This window comes from Gordionus sp. m RMFG-2023, chromosome 2, assembly GCF_954871325.1.
Source record: "Gordionus sp. m RMFG-2023 chromosome 2, tfGorSpeb1-WG-v2, whole genome shotgun sequence".
NCBI classification, from domain to species: domain Eukaryota; kingdom Metazoa; phylum Nematomorpha; class Gordioida; order Chordodea; family Parachordodidae; genus Gordionus; species Gordionus sp. m RMFG-2023.
This window is the reverse complement of record NC_088776.1, coordinates 20,618,125-20,630,524: the sequence shown is the minus strand read 5'-3', so window position 1 is coordinate 20,630,524 and position 12,400 is coordinate 20,618,125. Positions and strand designations below refer to the sequence as shown.

The 12,400-nt window shown below is 28.9% G+C and overlaps 1 protein-coding gene across 1 annotated transcript; it reads left to right on the top strand.

Annotated features, from left to right (window-relative positions):
- The first annotated feature begins 1,172 nt into the window (after positions 1-1,172).
- On the top strand, positions 1,173-11,668 carry LOC135923459 (collagen alpha-5(IV) chain-like). The gene is made up of 14 exons (XM_065458210.1): positions 1,173-1,548; positions 1,660-1,834; positions 2,024-2,172; positions 3,559-3,684; positions 3,813-3,938; positions 6,492-6,620; positions 7,777-7,902; positions 8,060-8,185; positions 8,382-8,507; positions 8,704-8,832; positions 8,992-9,199; positions 10,505-10,648; positions 10,720-10,809; positions 11,004-11,668. The coding sequence occupies exons 1-14, from the start codon at positions 1,267-1,269 to the stop codon at positions 11,492-11,494; spliced, it is 2,427 nt and encodes an 808-aa protein (XP_065314282.1). The 5' UTR covers positions 1,173-1,266; the 3' UTR covers positions 11,495-11,668.
- Positions 11,669-12,400: the final 732 nt, after the last annotated feature.

The window sequence follows — 12,400 nt, the reverse complement described above, 5'->3', positions numbered from 1 at the left end:
TGGATGCTAAAGGTCATTTAAACACAAATGTACTTTATCGATTGGCCAGAAAAGACGGGCTACATATATTTTTTTATTTATTAATATTTTTATGAATATTATTGATTAATATGTTGGTGTCTTGTAGACATGATAAACTTGCTTGCATAATAAAATAACATTGTTTTGAAATACATTTTTCGAGTATATTTTTAAATAGAAAAAGTATTTGAGTATTGCAGTTTAATTTTAAAAAAGTTTTTATATTTTGTTAAGTCTGCGCTTATTGTTACAAACCGCGCTTCTCGTTTTATAAAGTTTTGATTTAGCCGATAAAGAGGGGCTTCCGATAAAAACGACGCCTAAGTCAAGATTTTAGCCAAATAAATTACCAAAACTCTGAGATTTGGTCAAAAGAAAGCGATTTGCCATCTCTAAGTGAAATCTTGAGGCTGGTAATTTTTTTCCCTAAAATCTTGATTTCACGGTTTTTTAAAAATGTATAAATCGTGATTTATGTATACAACACTACAAGCGCTTAAAAAAAATTGATTCAAAAACTTAATCGCTAACACGAAATAAGCTTTTTTCACAGAAAATCAAAAAATATGGCCAAAATATATTTTTTTAAATTTTATGAAATTTTTATTACTTTAACAACAGGTTTTCTTGAAGTTATAAAATTTTAAAACAAGTTTTGGATGCAGCATTAAGTGTGTGTCCTGGTTAGACTTATTACTAAACATCCAGCGGCACTAGTGCATTTTATGATGTATGATATTAAATTTATTTATGATGTTTTGATTAACCCAATTAATATGATTATTATAGAAAATGCAAGCGAAAAAAGTGAATAGGAAAATGATTACAAAAAAATAAAAAGGGAGAATAATTCTTTTGTGGCGTTATAAAGAAGAATTTGCTATTGACACAATTAATTTTAATTTCATCATTTTATATTAATTAGTACCTTAATATGGTAAAAATGACATAAAATAAAATAGTGAAATTTATCATTTAAAGGATTTGTAGATTTATAAGATATGCTCTAATTATTGAAAAGAGAAAAAAAAATAAAAATTTTCTATAAAACAATATATAAATTTTAAAAAATCAAATTTCTATAAATAATCATAATTTTATTTTTCAAAATTTTATTTTAAACAATTCCTACAAATGGGAGAAGAAAATTTAAATGATGGAAGACAGAAATCTCCTTCATTATTAGAAATACCCGATTCTTTCATTTTATTAAAAGCTTCAAGCAATTTGACAAAAAATGTTAATATGTCCAAGTCACATAGTTACCAAGAATCAAATAGTTCAGACAATTCTAGCCACATAAGGAGGAAAAAATTGAAAAGCGATATTAAATCCTTTTGCAAATCTCTCTTGATGGGAAATATCTTAGCTGGCACTTTGGGATTTTGCCTCATCTTGCCTATATTTTATCTAAAATTGGATCAAATGGAGATTGATCACGAGAAAAAGGTGGCAAATTTGGTAGACGAAATTCGTTCGAAAAAGAGTCAAGTGTACCAACTCAATACCGGATTACTGTTTTTAAAAGTTATCATTAAAAATAATATTAATTATGAATATAGATAGAACTATAAAATATTTTTAATTTGATAATTAATTTTGAAATATAATAATATCATAAAAAATAATATACAATAGAACGACATGGATTTGATGGCAAAAAACCATGACCATGATGATGAAATTGAGAAAAGATATCTCACTCAAGGATTCTTGAATAATATAAACGCCAAAAATAAGGATTCTACACTTAAAAGATCTAAACGTTTTTATCCTGGTGTATATAAAACAGATGCACCTCAGGGACAGAAAGGTTAATATAAGATTTTATCTCTTGAAAAGCTTCATTTGTTATCTTTATTCTTTATAAAATAATTATACTAAATATTCGAAGCAATAAAAATATCGAAACTTATTTTAAAACATTAATTAAGATCTCATTCATTAAATATTATTATCTCTCGATTGGTAATTAAAAAAATATTAAATTTTTGAAAATTAGAATGTTGTATACAAGGAGGTCCTGGTAGTTTGGGAACACCTGGAAGAGATGGTTACCCCGGGCCACCTGGCAGAGAAGGCCCTCCTGGAAGAGATGGAAATCCCGGCCCACAGGGCATAGATGCAATACCTGGCAAAGATGGAGATCCAGTAAGTAATTTTATATGTTATTAACATTCCAATTAGTGCTGGTTTATTTTATTAAAAATATAAATATAAAGTTATAATTTATTTTAAAATATAAATATATAGTAAGATATTTATATACACAAATTGTTATAATTTAAAAAAGGAAAGAAAAAAACACAATGTTTAAAGAAAGGGAAACTAATCAAGGGAATAATTTAAGCCAAATTAATCAAATATTAGCCAAAGAGAGCCATTAAAAAATAAATAAGAATATTTTAATCTGTTTGCTACTTATTTGCCGTACCTTAATCTGGCTACCGAAGGTATAACAAAAATAAGAAATAAAAATGAATTGGTGAGGTAAACGAAGATTGAATTTATGATTAAATAGAATTACAAATTAACGCGCGTGATGTCTCTTCTACATTAGAATCTGGTTGATTTTAAAAAATATATAACTCGCTGAGATCATAGTTAAGCCAAAGGTTTATTGCATATCTTTATTATTTATCTGTTAACAGAATCAGGAAGTTTTAGGGTAGGATAATCATACAAAGCGAAAGCTAATAGCCACAATTTGAATAATATAGGTAAAATTTGTAGCCAAGAAACGTATACGTTGAATACAATTAAATGAGGTATTTCAATTAGATCCAAACATTTTTGAGATAGTGACAAAAATATAGAAATAGAGGGTATAACAGGATTCTCCCATTATAGAAGCAATTCATACGAAATATAAAAAGGCTAGATGAAGGTTACTTAACATTTATTAAATTGAATTAGGGATATATTAGGGGAAGAAAACAAAAATAATATAAGGAAGATAAATGATTTATGGTTTAACTTACTAACTAAACGGAACAAAATAACGGTCTTGTTTAGAAAGACCCTAAGAGATGTTGGAATATATTCAAACTTTATCTAAAAGCCGCAATTAATATGCTGTTGAGGAAATGAAATTATTTTTTTCCTTTTCCCTTAATGTAGTTGCAAAAAAAAATCAGAGGGAGCACCTTATTAAAAAAGATTAGGTAGTGAAAGATATTTTTTTAACATGAAATTGAAATAGTACATGTTGCATAATAGCAACAATGGGAAAACTGGATTGATGGGGAAAATGATATGGATATTGTCAGAAATTTTTATTTATCACTGATAATCTAGTTGATCGGGGTTAAAATGGTTGCGGTCAAATAATCTTTAATCTTTGAAGTAATTTTTGCGAAAAAGGGTAAACAATAATGTTTGATATAAAATGACCGACTTAAACTATTACGATTCTTTAAGTTATTTTAAATTCTATGGTATAAATTTTATAGAGTTTATTATTACATTATTACACACCCAATTTATTTCTATCATATCACTTTTTTATTTCTATGAATATGAAAAAAATAAAACTAGGGAGATTCTGGAAATCCTGGGTCTGACGGTCAACCTGGTCGACCGGGAAGAGATGGGCAGCCTGGATTCCCAGGTAGAGATAGTAGCCCTGGCTCAGATGGGAAACCTGGAATTGACGGGAATGATGTAGCATTAAATATTTTTATTTTAAAATAAATTAAATTAAATTAAATTTATCTAAAATTAATTAAATATTTAAGCATAGATCTATTTTGTTAACATTCATTTATTTACGTAAAATTCTATTTATAAAGGGCGCCCCTGGGTTAGATGGGTCACCGGGAAAAGATGGAGAAAAAGGTGAGGCTGGTTCCAATGGGCGAGATGGAAATGATGGATTACCTGGTATAGACGGACGTTCTGGAAGCCCTGGAACTCCAGTTAGTTATTATCAAGACAAAAGAATTTTTTTAAATTATAAGAAATAATATTCTGAATGGTTTTTTATTACTGTAACGATGTTTTTTATATTAAAACCTCTAGGCATAACCCTAAAAGGATATGCAAAGCCTTTTTTGCGTAATTTTTTCAGCTATATATTGTAGCCTTTTGGCTCAAGTGGAGCGATTTAACATTATATACTACCAGAGTTAGTTGGTGCAATATTTGTCAAAATCATCATAGATCCTAAAATAATTGTTATGTTTAAATTTATAAAATAGAATAAGATAGCCAAACCATTGGCGTACGCAGCGGGGGGGGGCAGAGGGACAAATCCCCCCCCCCCTCCCAAAACCAAAAAATGCAGATGTCGGATATATTTTTCAGAAATATTAATGTTTATATTAATTTATATTAATTTATATTTGTTAATATTTATTCCTATCTCATATTAAATATATATTACATTTATTTATCACATTCATCTATTAAGTTATTTTATCAATTAATTTTGATTTCAAGTTTTCATTGGCGTAATATTTAACTATTATTTTCAAATTTCTAGTGGCGTAATATTTATCTACAATTTTCATATTTCTAGTCAAATAATAATTTTTCTGAAACTCCTTGTCCAACAGAGAGAAAGAAAGTGCAAGCTTGTCCAACGAGATGGAGTCTCCGCCATAAAGCAGTAACAGCTTTTATGGAGTTAGAAGAACCGATTATTAAATTACTGAAATATCACAATGGCCTGAAAGAAATATTTCCTCAGAAGCAAGAAAATTATTGGATTCAATACTTATTTCAATTTTTTTCTCATTAGAATGTATTATTTAATTATACAACTATTTTATGTAATACTTTTCAAAAACATGGCATTGACTTGATTAAGAAGATGAGAATAGCGGAGAGCATTTCATTAGAACTCAAGGAAATTAGGGCTAATGTTGATGAAGAATTTCAATTTTATATGTTATTGTTGAGTCAAAAGGAGAGCTATATGTGTTTAATATTTGTCTCACTCGATTTGCAGCAAGGCAAGCTCATCATCAAAACATTAGTATAAGATCAGTAGAAAAGTATTATAAAACTATAATCCAAATAAATGAATGGTTTTTAATTCATCATGCAGCACTTGCCAATCTACAGATATTACTTCCACAAAAGCCTTCCCAATCTTTTTCAGATGGTGATAGGAAAAAAATAATATTTGTTTGATGCCTTATTCGCTGAATAACTATGTTTAAAAGATTAAATAAGATATAGTCCCAAAAAATGCTATGGATACTTTGTATAATTTCCAACACATTTTAGATTTTATTCCCAATGTATTAAAATGATTATATATATATTAGCAACTCTTCCCATTAGTAAACTAATGAGAGAACACTCTCTTTTTTAAGAAGAATAACAGAGCCCCGCAGAGATACAATTTGCAAGGCAGGGCCTGGATTTTTTTTTCAAAATTTTTTTTCAGCCCGGCCCGGGTTTTTTTTAAAGAAATTTTTAGGCTTGTCCCGGCTTTTTTTAAATTAAATTTTTCAGGCCCGGCCCGGATATTTTTAAATAAATTATATAATTTTTTTATAATTCATATAATTTAAAATTGTTTATTAGAAATAGTTATTAGTCCTAATAAATTTTTGCTTGATATTTTTAAATAACAATAATATTTCTTTAAAAAATTTATTATTCCCCCCCCCTCCCCCCAGACCAAATTCCTGCGTACGCGCCTGATTCTAGTAAAAGTAATTTTTTACACCAACAAGCCCCAGACCTAGGGCTTGTAGATTCAATATTTAATTAAGTCTCCCATAGGATAATTAATATTATTATTCCATTATTTTCATGGACAATGTTTTATTTATATAATATACCATGTACATAAAAATTATTCATATAAAATGACAAAATACATTATGTGAATTATAAAAAATGTGTAAAATTTTTAATAAATTTTTTTGATTTTTTTCTAAATTCTATTGTAGTCATCATATAGAATTGATTTAAATATATATATATATATAATATTGGCCTATAAACTTATTTTATATCATACAATATAATATATTATATTGTATGCAAAATTTGATTGATCCGACTAGCCCTGATTCTACTAGCACCTAGTTACTAAAATAATCAATATATTTTAGAAATATATTTAAACATGATATATGATTAAGAAACTTTCTGAAATACGAAAAGCGTGTTTTAAATTTCATATAATGTCAAATATATTATTTTTAAACTCTTCATATTTTAATGCGACCTAGTGATGTAAAAACTTTTTGATTTTTACCTAAAAAACACATTTTATCATAAAATAATTTAATAGCTGAGAGGTATAAAATATCTCATCAAATATTCATATTATACAATGCTATTGCATAATTAAATTTGAATTTCGAAACATGTCTGGTATTTAAATAAAATCCGTTGAACCGATAAGCCCCTTGCGCCAGCTAGCTATGATCTCCCCTACAAAAAAAAAGTTTTTTTAGATACCAAATCACAATCAAAGGAATTTATATCTATTTATTATATTATTTTAGGGAGAACCAGGTGAACCAGGTGGGGATGGAACTCCGGGACCTCCTGGTGAAGATGGATTGCCGGGTATTGATGGCTCTTCAGGTGAGCCAGGTCAAGATGGTAAATCAGGACTTGACTCTATTACACCTGTAATTTTAATTTTTAAACATATTATTTCGCTAAGGATAAAAAACTGTAATTCAATGCTCAGAATTTAAATATGTTGAAAGGCGAAATTTTTTTGAAGTTAACAGAATAAATGCTCAACCAGTAAGAATTCATTTGATGTTTAATTTTCTTTTAAAGCGCGTTTAACTCAACTGTTTATTTATTAATTTATTTTCTTTACATTACTTACTTAACATTTTTAATAGAAGAATTTAAGTTTTAAGGAGTCAGTCTTAGTGAAATTTAAGTTTTTGGTTGCTTTATTAATCATCACTCACGGGATCATGGTGGAGGATGGAGACATTTTATTTACTATTAATTTATTAGCAATTAATGTACTAGTTCTCAAGATTTTATATACCAATCTAATAATATATTTTTAGTAATTATATTTTTTTTGTAGCAATTAAGTTTTTTTAATTTGTATTTTTTCTTAGCATTTTATTATTTATTCTGAGCGTTTACTGATCCTTCTTCTTGGTATTTCAGTTTAATTCAGATCTATTAAATATGAAATATATTTTATTGAGAGACCCTTGTTTTTATATATGTAATAGTAATAATACTATAGGTCTACAATTGAAGAGTTATAACCAGAACGCCCGGTCGCCTATTATTTTAAAAAATTTAACCAGCTCGCTCCCCCCCCCCCTCCCTTGCATGGTCATAGATTTTTTTAAAATTCACCCCATTTATTTTATTTTAATATATTTTTATTTAAGCAATATTATAAAATAGATTTTTAATAAATAGAGGTCTATCCTGCTCATTCCGCCCAATAATATTTTAAATTCACCCGTCCATTGTTCTAAGAAAAATTTCTAACCCGCCTGCTCACCCATCCAGTGTTAATATCTTTTAACTCTGCCCACGCCAGCCCATAAAAAGGGCGGGCTAAAGGCCCGTCTATTGCAGATCTTTAAGCAATACTTCTAATAAATAAACCTTTTTTATTATATCCTTCACGTAATCTAGCATTTATTTAAGAAAATGTTAAAATGATCTTTAGTTTTAATAACTTAAAAAATGATATTATTTACAATTATCTTATTAATAATATTCATTTAACTAATTAATAATGACCTTAAATTTCAAGATATTTTAATCTAAAATATGATATAAATTTACAACATTTAGGGGCCACCTGGAGATACAGGTTTGGAAGGCAAAGACGGTAGACCAGGGGCACCTGGAAGTGACGGTCGGCCAGGATCGGATGGAATTCCTGGTCAAGATGGGTTTCCAGGCGAACTAGGAGATCCAGTAATTTAATTTTTAATAAGATATATTTTTATGATCGTAAGATTATTATTTTTAATTAAAAATTTATTAATACTACATTAGAAGTTGCTATCTTTTCATGATAATTGGAATTTTTTCTAGTAATTAAAATTGATTTTAGTTCCCTTCTTTATTATAGGGAGATTCAGGCGAATCTGGAGATGATTCTGATCATGGACGTTTAGGTATCCACGGAGAAAAAGGAAAAGATGGTCTACCAGGGAAACCGGGTTTAGACGGAACCCCTGGAAGAGATGGCTTACCAGTATAATTTGAATAATTGTTTCATAACTAATTAATATCTATATAAGAATTGAGAATTAATTCATATTTATAAACTTCTTCATTCCTTAACTGGTATTGTTTAGATTTAAAAGTATTTATGAATAAAAGCTTAATATAAATATGAATAACCCTATGATATTAAATTTTTACAACAATAAAATTTTATTTGTGTAAAGGGAAGAACAGGTGATCCTGGTAGAGATGGGAAAGACGGGAAACCAGGAGACTCCGGTAGAGATGGTTTTGACGGAATTCCCGGAAGAGCAGGAAGAGACGGTAGACCTGGCAACCCTGGACCAAAGGTAATTTTTACTATTAAGGCCGAATTTTCTAAGATTGCCAATAAATCATACTATTTGATAATAGATTCATATCAATAATTCGAAAGCATCTTAAATCATTATTATTATATATATATATATAAAAAGAACTTAAAAAATTAGATTTATAATTGTTTTGAGATTCATTTATATATCTGTTACAAATAAATATTCATAGGGTCCTCCAGGTCCGCCTGGTATAGATGGAGCAGATGGCACACCTGGGAGTCATGGTAAAGATGGTACTGAAGGAATACCTGGAACACCAGGCAAAGACGGCCAACCTAATTTTACACCAGGTCCTCCTGTAAGCGCTCTTAAAACTATTATTTGATTTATAAAAATATGCCCAATTTCAATTTCGACTAGAAGTGAAGATGAACTCTATAATATCAAGCAATGATATTCGAACTAATTTTAATTTAATTGATTTAATCAATATTATTTTTAAAAAAATGTTTATTAGGGTAATCCAGGACCGCAAGGTTTTCCAGGCAACCCAGGTTTAGATGGTCGTCCTGGGGATTTAGGAGAAACTGGCGATCCTGGTGAAAAAGGATTGCCCGGCCCGCCCGGCATTGATGGTTCACCTGGATCTCTAGGATTGGATGGCGAGCCGGGGGATCGGGGCTCGCCTGGAACTAAAGGAAGACCAGGAAACGCAGGATCTGATGGTTTTTTTTAAATATTAATATAGAGTATAAATAATGATGCTAAATTATTTTTCAGCACAGCCCTATTTTTAAATTAATTTATCATGTATGAATTACAAAGGGACAATTATATTTAAAAAAATCCTATAAATTCATTATTGAAAAAAAGTAATATGCATTCATATTTAACGAGATTTTCCTGGGATTACATGGATCGAAGACAAATTATCGATTTATAATAGTATATTCTTTAATATGCCATACCCCACAACATTTAAACTAATTCGGGGATGTTCAAGACGAAATAGGGATAAAAAGAGAACATATATTAAACCTAGAAAATGTGTCTGGGGGGGGGGGGGATCTGGAAATCTAATTTTTCTCCTTCAATATCTTGCATTATCCTTGTTCATATCCTCCAGATTAATGAAATATTCATTAGTATCAGGATTCATATGCTCTTCTAACCAATTATCGAATGACGCTACTAATAAAAGATTATACACTTCCTAAACTTCATTTTTTAGTCATAGCATAAGGAAATATACGACAATTGATCGATAACTTTCAATCGGTCATATTTGCTAACCCACCAAGGACAAAATCAGAGAGCATAAACGGCTATAGCTACTACATCTTTTACCAGATAAGAACAATAAAGAGTTGCCCTTGGCTTACAGTTAGGCTGCGAAATTGTTCAATAACAAAATACTTGTATCACATGTAACTAGTAAATATACTTAAAGGAAGGATACGTTATTAGCTGCCTCTAGTGTTCAGTGCTCACTTAATAAATCGAGCCTTAATAGCTGCTTCGATTTCTAATTACATAAAACTTACAAACTATTTCCTGAGAACGGTCTAGTATTGTTTCAGTAAAATCTCTTTGGAGTCAAGAAAATCTTTAATTTGGGATTATACATGTATGTATTCATTACCATCAAATATCAATTTGTACCTTCAAACTTTGATTGAAAGCAAAAAAACAAATTCAATATTCTGAATAATTTCATTTCTATTTAAATAAAAATATCAGCTAATGACAATTTTTCACCAATTATTATCAAATTTTTAAAACATTTCGGTTATAAGACATTTTGTCAATGTAATCAAATAATTTTTTTTATCAAAAAAAAAATAAAATTAAGCAAATTATAATTTCTTCTTAGGAACACAATTGACTTATTTATTTATGTTTATCCTTTCTTTTTTTAAATTAATATTAGCCGTTTCTATAGTACTTCTATTACATATTTTGTATCATACATTATATATGAAAATTAAATTTTTATTGGTGTGATCATCATTACAACATTTTAATATTAGGACCAATTGGTCAGGAAGGTTCTCAAGGTTTGATGGGGCCTCAAGGACCTGAAGGAGATCCTGGGGCTAGAGGTTTACCTGGGAATCCAGGTGAAACGGGTAAACCTGGACAAGCTGGAACTTGTATCGAAATAGCATGTCAAGGTTTAAAAAATATATATTAATAATCATTTAATCAAAAAAGTATTGAAATCATCTTAAATATTAAAATTTAGCGTCTAAAGCTGTTAATGAATGCAGTGGTACTGTATTTACTAGATGGGGACAAACTGCATGTCCAGAGGGAGCCATCATAGTTTACAGTGGTAAATATTTATATATAACCTATAAAATTGATCCATATTTTTATATCTCATATAATTTTTTGCCTATACATTTGAAATTTAAATATTTTATAATTTTTATAAATCTAGAATGTATTAAATCTTAATTATTTTTTGCTATCAAAAAGATTGTATACACAAATACACATTATTGATAAATAAATAAAAATGTATAGGAAAAGTAGCCGGAGGTAGCAATAAACAAACAGGAGGTGGATTTAACTACATCTGTCTACCAAATCGTATTCAGGGCAAAGACTTTACAAATGCAGTGGTGGGTCGCACTATATCCAAGATATACGGAGCTCAATTCCATTTTTACCCTGAGGGCGGTCCCTTCCTCTCAAACGCAGCTAACTTACACTTAGCTGCTTGTTCCGTTTGCTTGAGGAGGAATCATTGTCTTCACGTTATACTACCAGCCCACGTACATTGTCCACAAGGATGGTTTGAAGAATATAAAGGTTATTTGATGTCCATTGATAATGAAAAGGCTCGGGCTGAGTATGTTTGTGTGGACGAAACACCGGAAGGTTTTGAAATTGATGGAAAGGAACATTACCATGGAGCTAGCGGTCTATGGCCTGTTGAATCAAAGTGCGGAATTTTACCCTGTAGTACGTACTACGATGGGAGGGAGATACCCTGTATCGTATGCAGTCGTTAAAGATTCAATTTATAAATCCTTTTTTTTGCAATAAAAGTAAATTTAATAATTTTTCATAAAGTGCTTTTTTATTTTCTTATATAAAAATTAATTATCAAATAGTATATTAACAAAAAAATATTTTTTAATATTATCGCAAATATACGTTGAATTCGTATTACAAATTATATTTTTCATTTCATTGATTTAAATTACAATAAACCATTATACTGAGGAATGATTTACATTTATAATTTATATATATAATAATTTATGATTTATCCCAAGAGCGTATGTAGAAATTCGCTATGGAGAGGGGGGGGGATTAAAAAATTTAGAATTATTCTAGGAGTAGAAATTTATTAGGAATAGTGATAATCAAATATTGACAATTAATAATATACAAATTGAAATATTGAAATAAAAATTAATGATAAAATATTAAATGTGTAAATATAAATTTTCTAATTTAAAGTTTAATATATAGATATAAATGATATTTTAAAATGTTGGAAACATGCATTAATGCACAAAAATATTCTTAAACATTATTGCATGTATATAAACTTATAAAGTATTTTTGAAAGTTATAATGACTCTATATCAATATTGAATGAATGGGCTTCCTTACTGCGAGTCGACGTGGATAAATATTAAATGCACAAAGCTTTGCTTTTGACTCAACAATGACATGAATTTATGAAATTCGTCATCTATATTTAGCAATTTCCTTAAGTTCCTATGTAATGCTTTCGGCTATTCTGATAATCTAAATCAAATCACTATCATTTTTTTAAAATATATTGCTTTCTTTTTGCAGTGAAATGTTTCAAATAATTTGGAGGGAAATTTTAAATTGGTAGATAAATATAATTTCAAAAAAAATTTGAAATCAATATTTATTCATAGAATAAATTAGTAGCGTAT

Bases quoted from the DNA above. Each gene is read 5' to 3' on its own strand.
- LOC135923459 (XM_065458210.1), top strand. From the start codon at position 1,267: ATGTCCAAGTCACATAGTTACCAAGAATCAAATAGTTCAGACAATTCT. The intron at 3,685-3,812 runs GTAGCATTAAAT...CTATTTATAAAG, and splicing joins CTGGAATTGACGGGAATGAT to GGCGCCCCTGGGTTAGATGG. The intron at 6,621-7,776 runs GTAATTTTAATT...TACAACATTTAG, and splicing joins GACTTGACTCTATTACACCT to GGGCCACCTGGAGATACAGG.